The 25,446-nt window shown below is 41.5% G+C and overlaps 1 protein-coding gene across 6 annotated transcripts in view; it reads right to left on the bottom strand.

Annotated features, from left to right (window-relative positions):
* ACSM5 (acyl-CoA synthetase medium-chain family member 5) overlaps positions 1-25,446 on the bottom strand; it is a 31,978-nt gene that overhangs the window by 5,409 nt on the left and 1,123 nt on the right. For 3 of the 6 annotated variants that reach the window (XM_013974929.2, XM_005697548.3, XM_005697549.3), the window contains exons 2-10: positions 22,877-23,092; positions 18,165-18,375; positions 15,060-15,267; positions 12,266-12,409; positions 10,648-10,801; positions 8,153-8,232; positions 6,647-6,770; positions 5,708-5,788; positions 5,468-5,569 (exon numbers count right to left, since the gene is read on the bottom strand). In XM_013974929.2, the coding sequence (XP_013830383.2) occupies positions 5,468-5,569; positions 5,708-5,788; positions 6,647-6,770; positions 8,153-8,232; positions 10,648-10,801; positions 12,266-12,409; positions 15,060-15,267; positions 18,165-18,375; positions 22,877-23,080 (1,308 nt within the window). In that variant the 5' untranslated portion in view covers positions 23,081-23,092. The remainder of the gene's footprint in view (positions 1-5,467; positions 5,570-5,707; positions 5,789-6,646; positions 6,771-8,152; positions 8,233-10,647; positions 10,802-12,265; positions 12,410-15,059; positions 15,268-18,164; positions 18,376-22,876; positions 23,093-25,446) is intronic. The other 3 variants (XM_013974932.2, XM_018040986.1, XM_018040987.1) reach the window with 3 other exon arrangements.

Genomic DNA, 25,446 nt, shown 5'->3' with positions numbered 1-25,446 from the left:
TATTCTATTAGATATTGAGACTTATGATAATGTTTTTGTGAATAAGTCTCTAACTTTCTCAAGGTAATGATGCCGGTTATCAGGCTGGGCACAGGGATGTATTCAATGTGCCGCCGTCAGAGCCGAGGCCCTCATAAAGGAATGTGCTACACAAAGCTTAATAATCATATTATTCCCCAAAAGGGGAACCTCTAAGTAGTCATAAAAAATGAATTTTTCCCAAAATACTGAGTGCCACAAAAAAGACTCATGACGTAATGTTAAAAAGTACATAATACAAAGTTGTGGTATGGTGTGGTGCCAATTATACGTGAAACTACACTTCAGTTCAGTTCAGTTCAGTTGCTCAGTTGTGTCCGACTCTTTCCGACCCCATGAATCACAGCACGCCAGGCCTCCCTGTCCATCACCAACTCCCAGAATTCACTCAGACTCATGTCCATCGAGTCCGTGATGCCATCCAGCCATCTCATCCTCGGTCGTTCCCTTCTCCTCCTGCCCCCAATCCCTCCCAGCATCAGAGTCTTTTCCAATGAGTAAATTCTTCTCATGAGGTGGCCAAAGTACTGGAGCTTCAGCTTTAGCATCATTCCTTCCAAAGAAATCCCAGGGTTGATCTCCTTCAGAATGGACTGGTTGGATCTCCTTGCAGTCCAAGGGACTCTCAAGAGTATTCTCCAGCACCACACTTCAAAAGCATCAATTCTTTGGCACTCAGCCTTCTTCACAGTCCAACTCTCACATCCATACATGACCACAGGAAAAACCATAGCCTTGACTAGATGGACCTTAGTCAGCAAAGTAATGTCTCTGCTTTTGAATATGCTATCTAGGTTGGTCATAACTTTTCTTCCAAGGAGTAAGCGTCTTTTAATTTCATGGCTACAGTCACCATCTGCAGTGATTTTGGAGCCCAGAAAAATAAAGTCTGACACTGTTTCCACTGTTTCCCCATCTATTTCCCATAAAGTGATGAGACGGGATGGCATGATCTTCATTTTCTGAATGTTGAGCTTTAAGCCAACTTTTTCACTCTCCTCTTTCACTTTCATCAAGAGGCTTTTTAGCTCCTCTTCACTTTCTGCCATAAGGGTGGTGTCATCTGCATATCTGAGGTTATTGATATTTCTCCCGCCAATCTTGATTCCAGCTTGTGTTTCTTCCAGTCCAGCGTTTCTCATGATGTACTCTGCATAGAAGTTAAATAAGCAGGGTGACAATATACAGCCTTGATGTACTCCTTTTCCTATTTGGAACAAGTCTGTTGTTCCATGTCCAGTTCTAACTGTTGCTTCCTGACCTACATATAGGTATCTCAAGAGGCAGGTTAGGTGGTCTGGTATTCCCATCTCTTGAAGAATTTTCCACAGTTCGTTGTGATCCACACAGTCAAAGGCTTTGGCATAGTCAATAAAGCAGAAATAGATGTTTTTCTGGAACTCTCTTGCTTTTTCCATGATCCAGCAGATGTTGGCAATTTGATCTCTGGTTCCTCTGTCTTTTCTAAAACCAGCTTGTACGTCAGGGAGTTCACGGTTCACATATTGCTGAAGCCTGGCTTGGAGAATTTTGAGCATTACTTTACTAGCATGTGAGATGAGTGCAATTGTGCTGTAGTTTGAGCATTCTTTGGCATTGCCTTTCTTTGGGATTGGAATGAAAACTGACCTTTTCCAGTCCTGTGGCCACTGCAGAGTTTTCCAAATTTGCTGGCATATTGAGTGCAGCACTTTCACAGCATCATCTTTCAGGATATGAAAGAGCTCAACTGGAATGCCATCACCTCCACTAGCTTTGTTCGTAGTGATGCTTTCTAAGGCCCACTTGACTTCGCTTTCCAAGCTGTCTGGCTCTAGATTAGTGATCACATCATCATGATTATCTGGGTTGTGAAGATCTTTTTTGTACAGTTCTTCCATGTATTCTTGCCACCTCTTCCTAATATCTTCTGCTTCTGTTAGGTCCATACCATTTCTGTCCTTTATTGAGCCCATCTTTGCATGAAATGTTCCCTTGGTATCTCTAATGTTCTTGAAGAGATCTCTAGTCTTTCCCATTCTGTTGTTTTCCTCGATTTCTTTGCATTGATCGCTGAAGAAGGCTTTCTTATCTCTTCTTGCTATTCTTTGGAACTCTGCATTCAGATGCTTATATCTTTCCTTTTCTCCTTTCCTTTTTGCCTCTCTTCTTTGCACAGCTATTTGTAAGGCCTCCCCAGACAGCCATTTTGCTTTGTTGCATTTCTTTTCCATGGGGATGGTCTTGATCCCTGTCTCCTGTACAATGTCACGAACCTCTGTCCATAGTTCATCAGGCACTCTGTCTATCAGATCTAGTCCCTTAAATCTATTTCTCACTTCTACTGTATAATCATAAGGGATTTGATTTAGGTCACACCTGAATGGTCTAGAGGTTTTCCCTACTTTCTTCAATTTGAGTCTGAATTTGGTAATAAGGAGTTCATGATCTGAACCACAGTCAGCTCCTGGTCTTGTTTTTGTTGACTGTATAGAGCTTCTCCATCTTTGGCTGCAAAGAATATAATTAATCTGATTTCAGTGTTGACCATCTGGTCATGCCCATGTGTAGAGTCTTCTCTTGTGTTGTTGGAAGTGGGTGTTTGCTATGACCAGTGCATTTTCTTGGCAAAATTCTACTAGTCTTTTTCCTGCTTTATTCCGCATTCCAAGGCCAAATTTGCCTGTTACTCCAGGTGTTTCTTAACTTCCTACTTTTGCATTCCAGTCCCTGATAATGAAAAGGACATCTTTTTTGGGTGTTAGTTCTAAAAGGTCTTGTAGGTCTTCATAGAACCGTTCAACTTCAGCTTCTTCAGCGTTACTGGTTGGGGCATAGACTTGGATAACTGTGATACTGAATGGCTTGCCTTGGAGACGAACAGAGATCATTCTGTCATTTTTGAGACTGCATCAAAGTACTGCATTTTGGACTCTTTTGTTGACCATGATGGCTATTCCATTTCTTCTGAGGTATTCCTGCCTGCAGTAGTGGATATAATGGTCACCTGAGTTAAATTCACCCATTCCAGTCCATTTTAGTTCGCTGATTCCTAGAATGTTGACGTTCACCCTTGCCATCTCTTGTTTGACCACTTCCAATTTGCCTTGATTCATGGACCTGACATTCCAGGTCCTATGCAATATTGCTGTTTACAGCATTGGATCTTGCTTCTATCACCAGTCCACATCCAACACTGAGTATTGTTTTTGCTTTGGCTCCATCCCTTCATTCTTTCTTGAGTTATTTCTCCACTGATCTCCAGGATCATATTGAGCACCTAATGACCTGGGGAGTTCCTCTTTCGGTATCCTATCATTTTGCCTTTTCATACTGTTCATGGGATTCTCAAGGCAGTAATACTGAAGTGGCTCGCCATTCCCTTCTCCAGTGGACCATGCTCTGTCAGACCTCTCCACCATGACCCGCCTGTCTTGGGGACCTTTTAATTTTAAAAAATTTATCATTTCTGTATTATATAATCATATATTTCTTATAGAATAAATACAAAATAAAGATGAAGGATGACAAAAGATCAGTCTCACTATTCAGATAGCTAAGGCTTAAAATTTGATCTTGTGTATGAGACCTTTTCATGGCTTATCTGTGACTCTCTGCATATACACATTTGTGTGAATACAAAATATTCTGTTCTGTGTATTTCTAAAATCCAATTTTACTTTAGTTAACAATATATCATGAACATCTCCTCAGAAGAATAAAAAGTCTAATGAAATATAAAATAGTGGCATAATATTCCCCTGTGTGACTACAATATTCTTTAAACAATTTCATGTTATTAAAAATTGGATTCATTTTCTTTTTAGTCTTTTCTCTTTCCTTTTTCTTTTTTTCTATCTTTCTCTCTCTCTTTTTTATGCACAGTGCTATAATATCATTTATGTAACTAATTTCCCACTGTTAGAAATTCAGAAAGTACGTCCACAATTTTTTGTCTGTTATAAACAACTCTCTAGTGAACATCTGGCATTTGACAGTTTGTTTCCATAGGAAAATAAGTAAATTCCTTACACTGGGCATAAAATTGATGTAGGCACATTAGTGATTGTCAAGTATAATCTCAGCTATTTGGAATGTACACACTAATGAAGGGGGATGAGCTTGCCTGATCAGTCCTACTGACAACTCAGCATTCACAGAGCAACTCTGGCCTGACAACCTCTATTAATTTTCAATGTTCCATGATTCTCATGAAGAGATTAAACACTTTAAGAATTTTCTTTGCTAAAAATCACCCAGAAACAAAACTAACAGCTAATGCTAGGATGAAATGAAAAAATTGAAAAAAGGAAATGTTCTTGTTAGGAAAAAACTTTACATTGACTCTCAATGGCATGATCACAGACTCACAAAGGTCCAGTCCTATATGGAAGCCCTATGAGGAAAAGAATCTTATCTTTCCTGTCCAGTGCTGAATACTTAGTGGCATGAAGTAGGTACTCAGTGAATACAGAACAAATTCTTCAGGAAAATCAAGGATTTACTTTTGTTTACAAAAATGATTAGAAGGAAATACATTTAAAATTTCACATCATCTCTGCTTGATGGAATTACTATCTTGTTGTTTTGTAGGTAGCTTTCTATGACTTTAAATGGAGTATCATGAAAGATTTTCCTCTTGTAATCACAGAAAAGTCACAAAATACGTGTACAGCATTTCAAAAACAAATGGACTATTTTTCATCTGCTTCTTCCAATATTGCTGCTGACTGATGGCCTCGTATACACAGCAGATGGAGTTCCTATAAAGTTGGGCCACACATATGGATCACCTGGGGAGCTGAGGTCCATTCTCAGAAAGTTGCCTCTCACTGACTTGGAATTTGAGTATCAGTAATGTATGAAGCTTCCAAGCTGCTACTAATGAGCATCCAGGATTGAGAACCAGGTCAGCAGAGTTTTGTAGAGAAAGAGTTTGGAGAAAACAGAATCCGTTATAAACACCACCCAAGGTAGGTATAAGGGGAATTAACTACTGGATTATCACAGAAACTTGCACTGGAAACCCAGGATCCAAGCCCTGACAGCAAACCCTTATCCACACAAGACTCAAAGCAGAGTCCTGAAAACTAGGCTCTTATAAGAAACTTTAATGTGACCTTTGATAAGTCCCTTTCCTTCTCTGAACCTTGATTTTATCATCATTAAAATGATTGAGTTGCCCTTATCTCATCATTAAAATGATGGCATGTGCCCTTAGACACGTTACATTTAAATCCCATGTCCTGTACATATAATCCTAAGTGTTCAATATTGGATAAGTCACTTCATCTTTCTATAACAGCTTCCTTATTGATAATAACATCTTATCAATATTAGTGCCAACTCATGCAGTTATTGCAAAAGGTAAACAAATACTTATAAAGCATGGAGCACCATGCTTGGCACAGTGCAATTGCTGTGAAAATGGCCATTCCCTGTTACTTACCAAATAGCAAGTGAAGAAACAGAAGGGCCTGGTGGGTCTGACACGGATAGCAACATTCCCTTCTTCTCCAGGAGGTAAGATATTGCCTTCCTCATCTACAACCTGGCAGAAAGATCACAGGATGGTGTCTTGATGTCTGTACAGCCAGGCCACCCTGCCAGCTGTCTGCTATTGCTAATCCAGATAGGTGTGTTTGCTCTCTTCTTCAAGCCTTATCAACAGTTGGGAGAGGCTGCCTACCTGCACGTCATATGGTGGGGACGCTTTCCCCATGGATCCTGACTTGATTTTCATCCCTTTTGGATTGGCACAGATTAGAACCTGAAGAGAAACCAGAACCAATAAGGAGGAGGCTTATCTCCTTAGTCTCCTTCCTGGTCCGTGCCTTTCCTTTCACTCTGCCTTCAAACTCTGTCTCCTTTCTTCTTCTTCCTTTCTTCTTCCTTTCATCTTTCCCTCCTTCCTTCCCTCCCTTTGCTTCCTTTCTTCCTTCAGTTCTTTCCATAGAGAACAAACCCTTACTGAACTCAAATGGACACTCACACATAAAGAACTTAAGCAGTCACGAAGCTAAAAGATTCAACTGACCACCAAGTCTGTGCCCAGGTGGCTGTAGAGAATGCTGTTTAAGACTGGGCTCTGACAAGAGACGGACATGGGCTGTCCTGGTGGAGATGAACACCCCAGCCATGAGCGTTAGTTTGCTGGCTATGGTGTCATTGTGAAATTAAATTACCTTTAAGACAAAAGAGAAGAAAGGCCAATTGTGTTTCTAACAAAAGTGAGTGTTTTGTCACTAGCTTCTCCTCCTTGTGAATGGGGAATAGATTTCCTTGGTGGCTCAGATGGTAAAGCGTCTGCCTGCAATGCAGGAGACACGGGTTCAATCCCTGGGTCGGGAAGATCCCCTGGAGAAGGAAATGGCAGCCCACTCCAGTACTCTTGCCTGGAAAATCCCATGGACGGAGGAGCCTGGTGGGCTACAGTCCATGGGGTCGCAAAGAGTCAGGCAAAACTGAGCGACTTCACTTCTCCTCCTCATGGACAGGGCAGTCCCTAAAGGTGTCACAGAGATGACAGCCAGAAATGCAGGAGGCTCTGCAGACCAGCTATCCCTACTGACTGGCAGAGGGCTCAAATGGAGGTGACCTAGGCAGGGACTGGCCTGGCAGCACTCACGGTTTCAGACTGGCCGTAGCCTTCATGCAGCTCCAGGCCCGTCTGGCTCTTCCACTTTTCCCTCACATCAGGAGTCAGGGCCTCCCCTCCGGTTACACAGTGTCTCAAGCTCTGAAACTGGTACCTTTCACAGCCAAAAAAACAAGGCCACATATGTTAGAATCCCCATGCCCAACCCCACACTTTAGCACTGCTGGAAGATAGCTCAAGGCACTAAAGCATAGGCTCCCATACTTAAAAAGATTATAAATCTGCCCCAAGTGCCCTGACCTTGCAGGCATGGACAGAAAATTAAAAAAAAAAAAAATCTTATCTGAGTTTGAAATAAAATCAGAACCTGATACAGTAGGTTTTGTCATAACAATGGTGAATTCCACGTGATTTGGTCAAAATGATTTAGTTGCAAACAAACTGATTGATAATAAGTTGGTTAGGACAACCACCAGTGAAAAAGAGAAATCAATTAACAACTAAGAAGATAGAAAGTAGCCCTTTAGAAACCCTAAAATTCTGACAGACATTAAATAAATGTTGCTAAAGTATTCAACAAATTATTCAAAATGTGAAAGATCAGAGACTGTAAATAAATTTGTGATCATTTTCCCCTTTGGATTAAATTGGTTTGGCTATTACCTAATATTACCAAGTATCTTTCAATCACTTTCTGCTTAAACAAATCATTCTAAGCCTGCTTTTGATCAAATCATGCTATGTAAATATTTACAATATATCAAAGGATAGGAAGAATTCTTACATCATAGAAGAATTAACCTTGAGAATCATGGGAGAACTCACTCTCTTAGGCACTTTATGATCAGATATATGGGATTAGGGAAGATAAGGGGCTTGGGGCAACTCCCATTATTTGGGAGAGAATAGACAAAGGAGACAGAGATGAGGGTCAGTAGGTTATCAATGGGGATGGGCCTCTCTCTACCCAACCCAGCAGTGAAACTTGCCCTATCAGAAGATGTTGCTTTGGATTCACCCAGGATGGGAGCCATCTGCAGGGTCTTGTCACCGGTTGGGTGCCCAGTGGCATTCACTTGATAATGGCTGGCTGGAGTCAGTATGGGACTACGGATGGAGCTTCTATTGTGGTGGACTTGTTAGTCCCACCAGATCTAAGGCTCTGGCCACAAACCTATTCCACAGGTGATTAACAATTATCCATCAATTTATCTAATCTCATTGCTGAGGGAATCGCCTATGGGCATATGGGCGTAAGCACCGAAATTTGAAACTGTTTAGTTCTACTCAGTTCAGTTTCATTTGGTTGCAAATTCCTGGGGGCCAGAAGTTCATTCCTAAGAGGTGTCTACAAAGGATATGGTTATTTATACTTGTGAGTATGTGTGTACATGTGTGTGTGTGAGAGAGAAAGAGAGACACTGAGAGAAAGAAAATTGGAATAAGAGGGGACACATGTTATAAGGGGTACCTATGCTATATATTTAGGTACTTGGGTATCTAAAAGCACCAAAGCACCAAAAAGATGGGCCATACCTGGTTAGATCCTCCTGCACAAGCAGACGGAAGATGGTGGGGACACAACAGAGGGTGGTGATCGGAAACCTGGACAGAGTCTGAACAAAAACAAAGTGTGGAGATCTTCTTAGAGTTATGAGGGTGGGATTTCATGGAGGGGGAGTGGGTGAATTGGGTCTTTATATTCCCATTACCAGAGGAGAAAAGTTGAAAACGCCATGTGGACCCAGCCTCCAAGATGGCCTGAAATGATTTCTACCTACCAGTATTCAAACTGGGTCCCCTCCCACAATGTACCAAATTTGGTGTACGTGACTGATAGCCTAACACAGATGTGGCATCAGGACTACAGCTTCCACCTTGGGCACTGTCACTGTTTTCTCTGTCTCTTGGCTCCTTCACTCTGGGAAAAACAAGCTGCTGTGTTGTGAGTACACTCCAGTCGTCCAATGGACAAGTTCTTGTAGTGAGCAACTGAAGCTTCTGGCTAAGAACCAGTGAGGAATTGGAATTTTCTAAAACCTACGTAAGGGCAGTTTAAAACATAATCTCCAATCCCAGTCAAATCTCAAGATAGCTGCAGCCTTAGCTGACATCTTTTTTCTTATTATTGTGATAAACATAACAGAAAATTTACCATTTTAATTATTTTTAAGTACAGTCCAGTGGTATTAAGTAAATTCATGCTCTTTTGCAATCATCACCACCATTCACCTCTAGAACTTTTTGTAATCTTCCCGAACTAAAACCCTCTACCTGTTACATGATAAGTCCTTATTTCCCCTGCCCCCATCATCTGACCATCTACTTTGTTTCCATAAATTTGATTACTCTGCTGCTGCTGCTGCTAAGTCACTTCAGTCGTGTCTGACTCTGTGTGACCCCATAGATGGCCTCCCACCAGGCTCCCCCATCCCCGGGATTCTCCAGGCAAGAACACTGGAGTGGGTTGCCATTTCCTTCTCCAGTTCTTGAAAGTGAAAAGTGAAAGTGAAATCGCTCAGTCGTGTCCAACTCATCACGACCCCATGGACTGCAGCCCACCAGGCTCCTCCATCCATGGTATTTATATATTATCTGTCCTTCTGTCCTATAAATTATTTCACTTAACATAATGTTTTCAACATGATGTATTATGTAGCAGAATTACCTTTTTTTTAATGGCAGAATAATAATCCATTGCAAGTTTGTGTCACATTTTATCTGGGTTGATAGAACTTGGATTACTTCCACCTTTTAACAATTAAGAATAATGCCACTACCAACATGAGTATAGCTTTATGACATCTTGACTGCAACCCTTTGAGAAACCCAGATCCAGAACCACCTGGAAGCTGATCCCAGATTCCCGATCATCAGAAACTATGAGATAATAAATATTTGTGCTTTACATTTCTATGTTGTTTTAGTCACTAAGTCGTGTCTGACTCTCTTGAGGCAAGAATACTAGAGCAGTTTACAATTTCCTTCTCTAGGTGATCTTCCCAACTCAGGGACTGAACCTGAGTCTCCTGCATTGGAAGGTGGATTCTTTACCACTGAGCCACCAGGGGAACCCCTTTTTAATTAATATATTTTGGAGTATTTTACTACACAGCAGTAGATGACTAACACGCTACTTCAGAGTTGGGGGAAGTGGAGGGAGAAGGCACACATTGGTCTATCAAGCCCTGGATGAGTAATAATGATGGTGAGTTTGATAATGACGATAAAATAATTAATATATGTTAAGAACCTACTACATGCCAGGCTATATGCCTATTATTATTTAACCCTCATAACAGCTCTCTAGAACTATGTTTTCCCTTTCTTCCCTGCCAACAAGAAACATGAGGCTCAAGGAGATTATGTGACTTTCCCAAGAAAACTCAGCAAGCAAATGGAAGATGTAGGATCAAAGGCCATGTCTGGCTAATGACCCAGCCTGTTCTATTAGCCACCATGTTATACAGCTTGCCTCAGTGCAAAGAGCATGGGTAGATGGTTCCTCTGATATTTTAAAAAACTGTGGTTAGGATGTAGAGGGCAGAAGAAAGATGCCCTATATCTTCACTGGGGATATTGATTATGAGAAAACCCTAGAAGGATGGGCTGGAGAGCCTAGGGTGGGGTGAACTATCTATGCTCTGCTCCATGGACAGCAGCACAAAATGTTGAGGAGTAGGTTATAATTTTACCCCAAGGTTTTGAGAAATAACTCTGCTTTTGACAAGAGCACAAGGAAGAAAGTAGTACCAGAAAAGGCATCCCACAAAAAACCAAATAGAACATGCAAAGGTTTGGAGATGTTAAGTGGTCTTTTGTCTAGGAATATAGCTAGAGGATGGGCAATGATTCAAGACAACCAGGAGGGCATGAACCAGATTATGGAAGGTCCTGGGAGACTTTTGGGTTAATGTCAACATCAAAGAAACTTTATAGTCACTGATTCATGCCTTTTATCCTGCACACTCAAAATCTATATCCCACTCATCTGATTTATACCCAACACAGAAAGTGTTTTTGTCTCTTACATTTAGGATAAATTTGGCATCAACCCGGGGCAACTCATGCACAAAAATGCAAGATCCATTAGGCCAGGCAGAGAAGAGAGTCCAGGCTGCCTTCACCCAGCCAGTGTCAGTTGTGTTCCAGAAGATGTCTGATTTGGTCAAGGCCACCCACCTCCTGCCAAAAATTGGAGAAAATCAGAACCCTCGGCAAAGTTTCTACCTTTAGAAAGAATTACATTAGTCTGTTCTCCTATTTGGAGCCTTACTCACTCACTTACACTTGTCATATCTGTATAAGAACCATAAAGCCAACCTACCTCCAAAGCATTTATTGAGCATCTTCTATATTCCTATGTCCTAGGCTAGAATCAAAAAGACAAATGTGCTGCTTCCAAAGACTTCACAGTCTACTGAGAGTGATATATAAGGGAACAGGTAATCTTAATATAATGCGGAAGGGCACTTTATTTATTCAGTCAATATTTATTCAGTATTTATCCTGCCCTTACCATTGGAGGTAGAGAAATGAATGATTTGTCTCATTTGTAGGAGCTTAGAGTTTAGTAAGTATAAGCACAAACTTGGCATCATCCTTGAGGTTTGTCTCTCACCTCTCATCAAATCTTATTAGGTCTGCATTCAAAATACTTTCAGGATCATACTTCCTCTCGCTCCTTCCACTGCTATTTCCCTAGGCAAGCCTCCACCTTTGCCTCTCAATGCACTGGCCTGTTAAGTGGCCCTCTGCTTCACCTTTGTCTCCTATAGTTTATTCTTAACCCAATATTCTGAGTTACCCTTAAAAAAAAAAAGCAAATCAGATCTTGCCACTCCTCTGCTCAGAATACTCCAATGTTCCTCAAAAAATTACATAGGCTCACCATATTATCCAGCCATTCTACTTCTGATTATATATCCAGAAGAATTGAACAGATATTTGTACACCCATGTTCACAGCAGCACTATTGACAACAGCTAAAAGGTGGGAGCAATCCACGTGTCCATCAGTGGATAAACAATGGATAAGCAATATTAGTATAGACACAATGGAACTTTATTCAGTTCTAAAAAGGAAGGAGATTCTTACATAGGCTACAACATGAATGAACCTTGAAGGCGTTATGCTTAGTAGAATAAGTAAGACACAAAAGGAAAAATACTGTATCATTTTACTTTTATGAGGTTCCCAGAGGAGTCAAATTCTTTATGGCAGAAAGTAGAATGGTTGTTTCAGGGCTGGGGATAGGAGGCATTAGGAAGCTTTTGTACAATGGATACAGGGTTTCAGATTTGCAAGATGAAAAAGTTTTGCAGTTGAACAGTGGGGATGATTGCACAAAACTGTGAATTTATTTAATGACACTGAACTATATACTTAAAATGTTTAAAATGGTAAATTTAATGGTACATGTAGTTTACCACACTTAAAACAAAACAAAACAAAACAAAACAGAAACACCTCCAATTGCTTCTCACCTCACTCAAAGTAAAGCCCAAAGCCTTCTGATCCTTACCTGATTTGCGCCCTTGTTAGCTCCTAACTTCGACTCCTGCCACTTTCCCCCTCACCCACACTCCTCCAGCTCACCCACCTACTTTTAGGTTCCTTGGACCCACCAGAAAAGCTAACCCCTGGTACCTCCCACTGGCCACAAAACCCAGTCCGTAGCTGGCCTGGGTATGCTCGACCATCTTGGGGGTCCCAGTCGTGCCACTTGTGAAGTAGATGGCCACTGGGTCTTGACTCCTGGTCCTTGCACAGTTGTGTTCTGTGGATGCCTCCCTGTAAAATACAAAAATATTACAAGGGTACTGCTAGCAGTGCCAGCAGTTACAGTCACAGTAATACTTAGAACAACAAGACAGGCTACATTTGATAAATACCATGTGTGAGGTACCTGCTAGAAGCTCCAGCATGAGTTATCTCTGACCCCTACAATTATCTCATGAGGTTATAACCATTTGCACATAAGGAAATTGAGGCTCAGAATAATTAAATGACTCACTCAAAAGAAACCTGTGCTTTTATTAAGTCATGAGAACTTCTGGTGGAACCAGCATTTATGAGTTCTGCTTCTGCTGCTGCTGCTGCTAAGTCGCTTCAATTGTGTCTGAGTCTGTGTGACCCCATAGACGGCAGCCTTCTAGGCTCCTCTGTTCCTGGGATTCTCCAGGCAAGAATACTGGAGTGGGTTGCCACTGCCTTCTCCGGAGTTCTAGCTCCGTACCTGGTAATTTAGAGTTGTTTTCCTAAGTGTTCCCTAAATTTGGAGTTTTGAGATGTGGGTAATTCCTAAAAGGTTTGTGATCTGAAGAATGTTCCAACTCACCTTTTCTCAATCCTGAATACATCTTAGGATCACCTGATAGGTTTTTTGAAAGAAATACTATTCCCTGGGCTCCAAGCTGAATAAAATGGATTCAGAATCTTTGTGGGTGGGCCTGGGCACTGTTTTTTTATTTTTTTAGTTCCTTACTCAATTCTAATGACCGCTAAAATTGAGAGCCTGCTGATTCAGACCAACCTGACAGCTCATCAAAATCACGTGGGCAGATCACTGAATATAAGGATCTGGGCCCTTGTTCAGATATGTCTGGTTAAGTAGGTCAGATGTGGGAGCTTAAAAATCTGTATTTCAAACCTCACCCCAAAATAAATAAATAAATGGGGCTTCCCAGGTGGTGCTAGTAGCAAAGAACCTACCTGCCAATGCAGGAGACATGAGAGATGAGAGTTCGATCCCTGGGTCAGGAAGATCCCCTGGAAGAGGGCATGGCAACCCACTCCAGTATTCTTGCCTGGAGAATCCCATGGACAGAGGAGCCGGATGGGCTCCAGTCCATAGGTTCACAAAGAGTCAGACACAATGGAAGTGACTAAGCACACACTCAAATATATAAATAAATAATTTCCCATAATTTTATGGTGGAAAGTTTATATTCTAGTGTAGGAAGGACATTCAAAAAATCATTTACCATGTCCTCAAACTTTAAAATATACCTTTGTATCTAACTATATTTCTTACATATATTGATTATTTTCTGTTCAACTTTCAGCTGCTTATGATTATATTGGAATATAAGGAAAGTATAGACAATGCCATATGTTGGAAATATAATATTTTATAAAATAAAGGACACATTATTTATAACCTATGCTTGTGAGTCTTATAATCCCCAAAATTATAATACAATTAAATGCAAGTGACAAAGTTTTCTTTTAAGCTAGGGACAAGAGACAAATGCTGAGGTTAGTAAAAAAAAATTTTTTTTTAAGTGAACTAGCAGGTGAATCTGATGCCCCTGATCTATGAAGACAAGCATTTGTGACTTAACAGTGCAGGCCCAGATGAGGGACCCATTTTAGTTCTGGCCTCCAGTCAAGACAATGTTTCAAATGCCCAGTTAGATTTCCATGAGTCCTTACTGAAAAGCAAATGGCTTTTGTTCTGTCCCAACCTTGACTTCATTACTTATCATCATCTCAAACACGTCATTTTATCTTTCCAGGTCTCAGTTTCATCATCTGGAAAATTAGAGTAAAGTGCACTTTATAGGGTTTTTCAAGGATTAAATAAGACAATGCTGATTCATTATTGTCCGAGTATTAAATACCATGCTTGTCACAAAACAGGTGTTCACTAAGTTTTTGTTGCAAGATTGAATGAAGGTGAATGCTAACCCAGCACAACACCTGGAATACATTCAGTTCAGTTCAGTTCAGCCACTCAGTCGTGTCTGACTCTTTCTGACCCCATGGACTGCAGCATGCCTGGCCTCCCTGTCCATCACCAACTCCCGGACTTTACTCAAACTCAGGTCCATTGAGTCGGTGATGCCATCCAACCATCTCATCCTCTATCGTCCCTTTCTCCTCCTGCCTTCAATCTTTCCCAGCATCAGGGTCTTTTCCAATGAGTCAACTCTTCGCATGAGGTGGCCAAAGTACTGGAGTCTCAGCTTCAATATCAGTCCTTCCAATGAATATTTAGGACTGATTTCCTTTAGGATGGACTGGTTAGATCTCCCTGCAGTCCAAAGGACTCTCAAGAGTCTTCTCCAACACCATGGTTCAGAATACATTTAGCGCTCAACACATGGAAGAAATCGGATTATTAATTGACTACCTACTATGTACTAAGTGCATCATGTAAATAATCTCATTTACTCCAGCTGATAATCTGTATTTATTACCACATCATAGAGGCAAATGCACAAAAAAATCTAGGGACAGTTCCAGTACTGACTAAGTGAGGAACACTGAAGGAACTTCAGGTAGTCACCGGGATTAGGTCTCAGGTCTGTCTGGCTTCCAAAGTGCTTCACCTTTCTGATTCACTCTTTCCATGTGCAATTAGAAATGCATTCTTTTTACAGAGGGGGAAATGCCTTGGCCTCATTTTTATGCTCTCCTCTGGAGAGTTCCAACTTACCAGAGGAGTTCCCTGAAGTTCATCCAGCCTGGCCGATAGCTGTCTGACACAAGCAGCTTGGTCTGAAGGGAAGGGCAGTCGGCGCTAATGGCATCCACCCGTGGAGCCAAGGAGTCACTGGTGATAATGGCCTTGGCTCTGGATGCCTGCAGCCGAAATTTGAGGTCTTTTTCTGTCAGCTGAGAGATGCCAGGAATCATGACGGCCCCTGATACCACACAGAGAGGGGATATTGATTGGGAGACAGGGAAGACCCCCGTGAACAGGTCCAGACCAGATATTCCCAGATAGAAGCAGGAAAGGGCCAGAGATACTTAGAATGCCTGAACTGGAAAAAGGCACTATTAATGATAACATATTGAAATTCAGAGAATATTTACAGGGCATTTACACATGCTAAGAACTTTGCATGCATTATTTCATTTAATTCTTACAATCTTGGAAAGTAGATGTTATCATTAAACCCATTTGGCAGATTCAAAACATTAAGACCTAGACCTTTATGCCTTAAATAAATTAACTAGCCCAGGATCACACAGCTAAAATGTTGTAGCACTGTGACTGTGAACCCAGGCGCAGTGGTAACCTTAAATCTCCATGATCTTTAACACTATATTACATTGTCCTAGAAATTACCTGGAGAAAGAAATGGCAACCCACTCCATTATACTTGCCTGGAAAATCCCATGGAAAGAGGAGCCTGGCAGGCTACAGTCTATAGGGTCTCAAAGAGTTGGACATGACTGAAGCGACTTAGCAAGCACACAGGCAGAGATTACCTAGTTCAATGCTTTTTCAGGCTTTTCAAACAAAAGGCTATAGTGAATCTTAGCATTGGGTGTGGATCACTTGGGGTGGGGGCAAGGGTATAGCAGTGGGGGCTCCATGGCCCCATATTACTTCAAATAAAACCACTCTATAGTAGTTGAGTTTATTTACTCTCAAGGGGAAGTGATAAGAAAGCAGAAAGCAGGGGCAAATTTTAATCAGACACTTGAAAAACCACTTGAACATCTCAGAATGCAGGCTGTAAACACTCCACACTCCACTGAATCCAACATTCTCATTTCACAGACGAGAAGAAAGAGATCCAAAATAATCGGCCACCCAGTGAAAGAGGACAGAAGACAGAGGAAAGGCCAATCCCAAATAGGGTGGAGTCCAAGCAAAACCTTCATTTCCTTTCTCTTTATCTCCCAAACTTTACAGGACTTAAAGCCCAGCATGAACACTTTGGGAGCTGAGCAGTTTGGCTCTTCACTCCACCTCTCTGTTTTAGCTGTTTCTAATACAAGTCTGTTCTATCTGGAGCTTTGGCAGCCCAGGCAGATGGTGGACAGCCGGAGCTGTCAGCAAGAGAAACGAGGTGAACACCATAGCCTGGAAGAAAAGTGACAAGTGCTTATCAGGAGAACGTGGGGATGTGAGAATGTGAGGTCATTCAGGTTGTGTAGCCTTGGAGATGAACAAGATGCTAGACTTGATGTGGCAATGGAGAACATGGTCTTGAGCTACTTGGACGACAGAGAAATAGGGTACGTGTATAACTGGGGACACTGGAGTCATTTTCCAGTTATCATTCCAGAAAAAATGATAATAATACTGCAAAGAGAAGTTTCGATCATGCAAGGCACCTAACACAGTGCCTGGAGCACAGCAGGTCTTTAGGAGCGCCCTTACCTCAGTCCTCATTTCAATGGATTTTATATTCATGGCAGAATATGGAGAAGTCCCCAAACCTGTGTGCCTGTTTCTTTTCTTCAGAGCTGGATACTCTGTAATGGTGCTCACTTTTATTTATTGTCTAAAAATATGTAAAAATAAAATTTTGGGGAGTACGACCTATTCACAAAATGGTTGGATTATACTTGATCATACAGGAAAGTTAATTTTCTGACATGAGTTTGTACTGATTTACAAACATTTGTGACAACAAATTTCAGGTAGATTGTTCTACAGATATGACTGGAAGGGAGTGGTTGACATTCTAAGTGGTAGAAAGTTCCTAGGAGATGGAGAAACTAGCACTCCACCAAAAGTAGATGTCTTACTTTTGAAAAATCAGCCTAAAAGCTCCAGCCCTTTCAACATATGCATAACACAGAGCCAGCAGAGGCTTTTGGGGCTCTGAGGGCTATATCCTTTGGCCTCTCCTCCTTTGTGGAAACACACATCTGAAGATCAATATGTTCAAGAGAGCAGTCATCCCTGATGGGTGAGGAATGTGAGCTCCAGTTCATCACAGTCCTCAGCACTCCCTGCTGCCTCACACTATTAGGGAAATTAAATGAATAGTCTTGTTTAGGCTTCAGAGACAAAACACAGCAGTCCTCTGACCTTGCTTCTAACCTTCTGGGACACTGCCCTGACTGGGAGTGACTGCCTGCTGTGAATGCAAGACTTACAGCACGAAAGATAAGATGGCGGAGAAATCTTGAGATTGTTGAGCCCGGGGTCTGGCCAACCAAACCTCAGACTTAGCAACATTCTAAGTTTTACAAGACAAAACAAACAACATTAACATGAAACCAGGCTTGCAATTTGGTCACAGATTGATGATGATATCAGTTTTCGTAGTCCTGGGATTATAAGCAGAACACTGAATTGCAATCTTTGAAGTCTCACCCATGGAGTCGTCGCACTGCCTGGGACCCTTTCCCAGTTGGGACTCCAAATGTGCTGTGACATGGGGCTTCCCAGGGCTGTTTAAGTCTGGATGTTGGTCAGAACCCAATTTGGTGATGTATTCTCTGCTCTACTTCTCTTTTCTTTTAATGTTGGTATGTTGAAAGTAAGCTAGATAATTCTCTAATACTTATCTGTATTCTTTATTTGCATATAATGACTGGCTTATTTTATTAACAAAACCTTTGAACCTGAGACAAAAGTGAAAACATTCAGCAAAACACGTATTGACCTGCTTTGATCAATTACGGTGCTATCTGGCCCCTGTACACAATCATGTTGTGATTGGTGGGTAAAGGGGAAGTAAACAAAACTCCACATGAGGTTCGACTTGCTCCATCTCCCAGACATTGTGGAGGCTGCCCAAACTCAGGCAGGTTGTATCAGCCCCAACTGGGAGTCTTGGCCTTGCTCACTGACCTGTCCGCATACAAGCCACACTGACCAGCCACCACTCCGGGAGCCGCGGGAGCACCAGCATCATTCTGTCTCCAGGCTGCAGGCCACAGGCACCCTCCAGCACATTAGCCGCCTTCCTAGATTGCTCTCCCAGCTCTTCAAAGCTCCACTTGACCTCTGCTCCTGTACCATCAACCCACCAGAAGGCAGGGATTGGGGGCCTGTGCCCAGCCTAGAGAGTTGTATAGGCAAAAATAAATGGAAACAATGGGTGAGGATTTTTGTTTGCTTGCTCTTCTGTTTTTAAAATTTTTTTACAATAGTTATTAAATTCACAGGGTTAAAAAATCAAAATGATATGAAAAGACATACGTTAAGAAGGCTTCTTCCACACTGTGCCTATCCTGCTCCCCACTTTACCTGTCTCAATGAGCAACCAATATTATTAATTTCTTACAAATCTTTCCAGTGAATCTTTAGGCAAACATAAATATGTTCTTTTTTTCCATCCCTTCTTTTTAATGCAAAAGATAGCCTAAGATTCACATTATTCTGTGACCTCCCTTTGCTTTCTACCATAAGGGTGGTGTCATCTGCATATCTGAGGTTATTGATATTTCCCCTGGCAATCTTGATTCCAGCTTGTGCTTCTTCCAGCCCAGTATTTGTCATGATGTACTCTGTATATAAGTTAAATAAGCAGGTTGACAATATACAGCCTTGACGTACTTCTATGTGCTATATATATACATATATATATATATGTATATGTATAAACACACACACATATATACACAAATTATATATCTCAGATATGTGATTTTGTGGGGTGTCTTTTCATTTTGACCTACAAATGCTAGAAATTTTCATGAAATTCAGTTTATCTACTTTCTTTCATTGCTTATATTTTAGAAACCATTACCTAATCCAGGATATGCACCTATATTTTCTTCTAAGAATTTTAGTTTTTTTCTCCTTTATTTAGATCTTTGATCCATTTTTTAGTTAATTCTTGTATGTGGTGTGAGGTAGGGATCACCTTCTTTTTCTGCATGTGAATATCCAGTTGTGCCAGCACCATTAATTGGAAGGACAATTCTTTACCCATTTAATTTTCTTGGCACCTTTGTTGAAAACTGACTGACCATAGATTTATGGGTGTATTTCTGATCCTTAGGTTTATCCCATTCATCTATACCTATCCTTATGCCAGTATCAGATTGTCTTCTTTTTTTCTCCACACAGTCTTGATTACTGTAACTTTGTAGTAGGTTTTGAAATAAGAAAGTGCGTGTCCACCAGGCTTGTGCTTCTTTTTCAAGATTGTTTTGGTTATCATGGGTTCCTTGCATTTCCACATGGCTGTTTGGACAAGACTGTATATTTTTGCAAAGAAGTCTACTGGAATTTTGATAAAGCTTACATTGAGTATGCAGATCAATTTGGTATATATTGTCGTTTTTTTGCAACTTTATAATTTATGCCTTAATAACATGTCAGTTTTAAAAACATACAGATCAACTTATTTATACTATTCCTTTATAAAAGAGACTTCAGGTAAGCTTTTCAGTTCAGTTCAGTTCAGTTGCTCAGTCGTGTCCAACTCTTTGTGACCCCATGAATTGCAGCATGCCAGGCCTCCCTGTCCGTCACCAACTCACAGAGTTTACTCAAACTCATGTCCATCGAGTCAGTGATGCCATCCAACCATCTCATCCTCTGTTGTCCCCTTCTCCTCCTGCCCCCAATCCCTCCCAGCATCAGGGTCTTTTCCATGAGTTAACTTCGCATGAGGTGGCCAAAGTATTAAAGTTTCAGTTTTAGCATCATTCCTTCCAAAGAACCCCCAGGACTGATCTCCTTTAGAAAGGACTGGTTGGATCTCCTTGCAGTTCAAGGGACTCTCAAGAGTCTTTTCCAACACCACAGTTCAAAAGCATCAATTCTTTGGTGCTCAGCTTTCTTCACAGTCCAACTCTCACATCCATACATGACCACTGGAAAAACCATAGCCTTGACTAGACAGACCTTTGTTGGCAAAGTAATAGCTCTGCTTTTGAATATGCTATCTAGGTTGGTCATAACTTTCCTTCCAAGGAGTAAGCATCTTTTAATTTCATGGCTGCAGTCACCATCTGCAGTGATTTGGGAGCCCCCAAAATAAAGTCTGACACTGTTTGCACTGTGAAGTGATGGGACCAGATGCCATGATCTTCGTTTTCTGAATGTTGAGTTTTAAGTCAATTTTTTACTCTCCTCTTTCACTTTCATCAAGAGGCTTTTGAGTTCCTCTTCACTTTCTGCCATAAGGGTTGTGTCATCTGCATATCTGAGGTTATTGATATTTCTCCCAGCAATCTTGATTCCAGCTTGTGCTTCTTCCAGCCCAGCGTTTCTTATGATGTACTCTGCGCGTAAGTTAAATAAGCAGGGTGACAGTATACAGCCTTGACATACTCTTTTTCTATTTGGAACCAGTCTGTTGTTCCATGTCCACTTCTAACTGTTGCCTCTTGACCTGCATATAGATTTCTCAAGAAGCAGGTCAGGTGGTCTGGTATTCCCATCTCTTTCAGAATTTTCCACAGTTTATTGTGATCCACACAGTCAAAAAATTTGGCATAGTCAATAAAGCAGAAATAGATGCTGTTCTGGAACTCTCTTGCTTTTTCCATGATCCAGCAAATGCTGGCAATTTGATCTCTGGTTCCTCTGTCTTTTCTAAAACCAGCTTGAACATCTGGAAATTCACGTTCACTTATTGCTGAAGCCTGGCTTGGAGAATTTTGAGCATTACTTTACTAGTGTGTTAGATGAGTGCAATTGTGCGGTAGTTTGAGCATTCTTTGGCATTGCCTTTCTTTGGGATTGGGATGAAAACTGCCCTTTTCTAGTGCTGTGGCCACTGCTGAGTTTTCCAAATTTGCTGGCATATTGAGTGTAGCACTTTCACAGCATCATCTTTCAGGATTTGAAATAGCTCAACTAGAATGCCATTACCTTCACTAGCTTTGTTCGTAGTGATGCTTTCTAAGGCCCAATTGACTTCACATTCCAGGATGTCTGGCTCTAGGTGAGTGATCATACCATCGTGATTACCATCTTTTAATTTCATGGTAAGCTTTTAAATGTATGCATAATGTAATACATAATTATTTTCTGGTCATTCTTGGCTGCTGAAAGTTAAATTTCATCAGATGTATTTTACCATTTTCAGAATAGTCACGAAGGATATGTAATTTTTGCATAATGAGGTAATATCTCTGGGGCATTCCCATTGAGATACACCCAGATGTTAACCAGAGTGTCTTTAGTATACATTCCCTGGATTACCCTAGTCTTTAGTTAGTTTCTAGAGTTCTGAAAAGTTGATTATGACTAAGTTTTTTGTTTTGCTTTTATGGAGAATAAAATTTCAGAAAGTCCTTATTCCATCATTTTTGCTGACTTAACCCTCTTTGTTTGATTTTTTCATTAGGAAAAGTCTTCTAAGGATGAGCTTGCATGCATGAATGCTAAGTCTCTTCAGTCCCATCTGACTCTTTGTGACCCCATGGACTGTATGTAGCCCACCAGGCTCCTCTGTCCATGGGATTCTCCAGGCAAGATTACTGGAGTGGGTTGCCATTGCCTTCTCCAAGGCAGGAGGGAGCTGCTGTCATCCCCACTCTACAGGCAAGGAGCTGGGGCCACTTTAGCTATACAATAGCCTGTGGGCTTATGAAATCCAGGGACTGTAGAGCCTGACAGGAAGATCATTTCAGGGAAGCACTGGATGAGCTTAGCGTGGTTTTATTTTCTAACAAAATCTTACACTTTGTAGATATTAAAGGAGCACCCTAACCCCATCTCTTACTTCTCATTTAATTCTCACAGCTCCAGTTGGCATACTGTATAACTCTGTTTTTATAGATGAGACAACTGAGATCCAAGGAGCCTAGCAATTTGCTCAAGGTCAGGCTTCAAGCAAATAAAGCACATCTATCTGACAGCAAAACTTCCTTTTACATCTCAGTCATTCTCACACCACCCCCATACATTTTACCATATCCACTAACAGTAGACTATTACTGCATCTACTCACAATATTACTTATCTCATCTTTTTTTCTTTAAACAAGCTCTTCTTAAAATTAACATAAATAAATTTCTTTGAGATAAAGTTTATATTCTCCTACTATAAACAAAAGGTATCTTTGACACAGAGTACAAAGAGAGGCACAACAGACACACAAGGAAGGGAGGATAAAGAAGGAAGCAAATGCACTGAGACACACAAGGAAATCAAGATCATCTGAATTCAATCCTATGTATTTGCTGTGATCTGTGAAAAGCTTTGAGCCTGAGCCAAGCTCTCTCCTCATTTAAAAGGGACGGACCCAATGTGAGGAAGAGACTAAAAACAGGTTAGTAGTAATACAAAACTTTCTCTTTCACTTGCTCAGAATGATTTGAAGGAAATCAAATCATTGATTTAATTGGGGTGTAACTGTCTCCCCGTGTAATTTGGGTTTAGGAATGTGAGAATACTAGGGATTAGGTAGGGATGTCTAAGGCTCAAAACCTTGGTCATAATAGCTTTTTTAAGGCTTAAATGCTCACAGTTTAAATTTTAAGACTTGCAAAACTCTCAAGCCAAAATGTACACATGTCTTGTAGCCTTGAGTCTCACTGGGGTTTTGTGAAGGTGGAATCTGATGCCCAAGTTGGACCCTAGGACACCGTGAGCTTCACCTTTTCCAGCTGACTCCACACGTCCAGCACATCATGGGCAAAGTTGAAATACTCAGGCACTGGCTGCCTGCCCAGGCTGATGGCTTCCCAGGTGGCCACAATCTTCTGAGGGACAGGAAGAGGTGGTGGCTGCCCATGAGACCCACAGATACCCCGGGCATTTCTCAGTGCCTGGAGGACCAGTTCTCTTAGCCATAGCCTCATGTTGCCTCCTGCCTGTCATCAAAGAAGAGAGAGAATGCCATCTTGAATTTTGGGCTTTAGGGAGACACTGAGGTTGGAGAGAAACCTGTGGTCAGCCCTAGGGTGACCACAGCACATATTGGCTAGTAGAGCAGAGTCTTGGGCTCTAATCTGAGTTCCATGGTGTGATTTTGATCATTTCTCCTCCCTGGGCCTGAGGTTCATCTCTTCCACCTTTCATGGCCTGTTGGATCTCTGTGGGGGGCAGGAACTCAGAGCCCACCTTCCAAGGCTCAGTTCTTCAAACTGAATCCCTCAAAAAGCCTTTTGTAAATCCTGAGCTGGCCTGACAAGTCTGAAGAAAGCTCCAGGGCAGCACCTTCCAAAAGAAATGTGATATGAACCACACCTCCTCCTGTAATGCACAATTCTCTGGCAGTTTCATTAAAAAAGAAAAAGAAACAGGTGAATACATTTTATTTAACTATTGTGAAATGTAATGGAATGAAGTGAAGTGAAAGTCACTCAGTTGTGTCTGACTCTTTGTGACCCCATGGACTATACAGTTCATGGAATTCTCCAGGCCAGAATACTGGAGTGGGTAGCCGTTCCCTTCTCCAAGGGATCTTCCCAACCCAGGGATTGAACCCAGGTCTCCCACATTGCAGGTGGATTCTTTACCAGCTGAGCCACAAGGGAAGCCCTTGCGGAATGGAATATTTCTTGCCATATCAGTGGGCAAGAAATGTCACAACCATCAGTGATTTGGGGCCTCCAAATGTGAATGAGGGCTCCCCAAAGGGAATGCAATGTCTGCCATCCAGCAGATTCTAAGCTCCCTATGGTGATTGCTGAGGAGCTGGGAGAGGGGTGGGAAATGCAAGAAGCAACTGGCCACTACATCTGCCATTCCTTATGGTGAACAAGGAATTAAGGATGCAAATAATAAAAATTCAGGGTTTGGCCCCAGATAGCTGAGGGGCATATGAGTGAGTGAGTGAGAGTTGCTCAGTCATGTCTGACTCTTTGCAACCCCATGGACTGTAGCCTGCCAGGCTCCTCTGTCCATGGAATTCTTCAGGCAAGATTACTGGAGCGGGTTGCCATTTCCTCCAGAGGGGCATATGAAAGGAATGAATTATCTGGTTTTCCATATTTAATAATCTTTGATGTTTAGACTGCCTGCCCACTTTGTTCCAAACTTGTATATAGCCTGACTCCCTTTCCTGCCTCCTCAGAGCAATTTTCTTGGGGCTCCTGAGATGCTGCCTCCTGGCCTGGGAGTCCTTAACATTCCCACCCAATAAAATAATTCTCTACTTTCAACTTGTGACTAATTTTTCAGTTGACACTAGTTGTATCCCATAATTTCAAACATGTAGTCAATATCAGAAAACATTATTAGAGATAGTTTATGTTCTGTTGTTCTTAAGTCTTTGAAATCCAATGTGCATTTTTCATTTACAGGCACACTTTGGTTTAGACCAGCCATATTCAAATGCTCCAAAAGCTACACGTGGCTAGTCTCTATCGTATTGGACCAGAATAGTTTTAGTATCTGGATATTCAGAGTGTGGTCTATGGACCAATGACATCAGCGTTACTTGGGAACAGGTTACAAAGGCAGAACCTTAGACCTCACCCAAGACCTGTGGAATTAGAATCTGCACTTCAACACGAACCCCAGGCCAGCTGAGCACATTAAAGTTTAAGTGAAGCAGTGGCCACAGGACTATATCCCCAGATTCATTTCCTTACTGCCAAGTTCCTCTTAGTAATAATAGTAATAGAATGCAGTAATAATAACTGCCATAGACTAAATGTTTGTGCTCCCCCCATATGTAATTTAATCCTAACCTCAAATGTAATGGTGTGAGGAGGTGAGGCTGCTGATTGGTGATTAGGTCATGAGGGTGGAGCCCTCATAAAAGAGATCCCAGAGAACTCCCTCCTTCCTTCTGCTTGCTGAGGCTAGAACTATGAACCAGGAAACAGGCCCTCACCAGATACCAATCTGCCCATGGTGCCTTGATCTTGAACTTTCCAGCCTCTAGAACTATGACATACAAATGTTGTTTAAACCACCTAGTATGCGGTATTTTTGTATAGCAGCCAAAATGACTAAGACAACAATAATAATGTGCCAGGATAACAAGAAAAGCAATAACTGTCATCTTGAGCATTTGAAAAGTGCTTTATAAATGTCACTTCCTTAAATTCTCATAACTGTGTAATGTGTTATGTTCTCTATTTTACAGATAAAGAAAGTGAGGCATGGAGAGGAAAAGTGACTTCCAGGTCTCACCTCCCAGAAAGACCTTAGCCCCTGTGTGGCCGGGCTGGGGGTGGTGGCTGCAGCTTCAGAACTCCCTTTCCCTCACCTCCCT

Source organism: Capra hircus, chromosome 25 (genome assembly GCF_001704415.2).
Source record: "Capra hircus breed San Clemente chromosome 25, ASM170441v1, whole genome shotgun sequence".
In the NCBI taxonomy this organism is placed as follows: domain Eukaryota; kingdom Metazoa; phylum Chordata; class Mammalia; order Artiodactyla; family Bovidae; genus Capra; species Capra hircus.
This window is presented reverse-complemented; position numbering and strand designations above follow the sequence as displayed.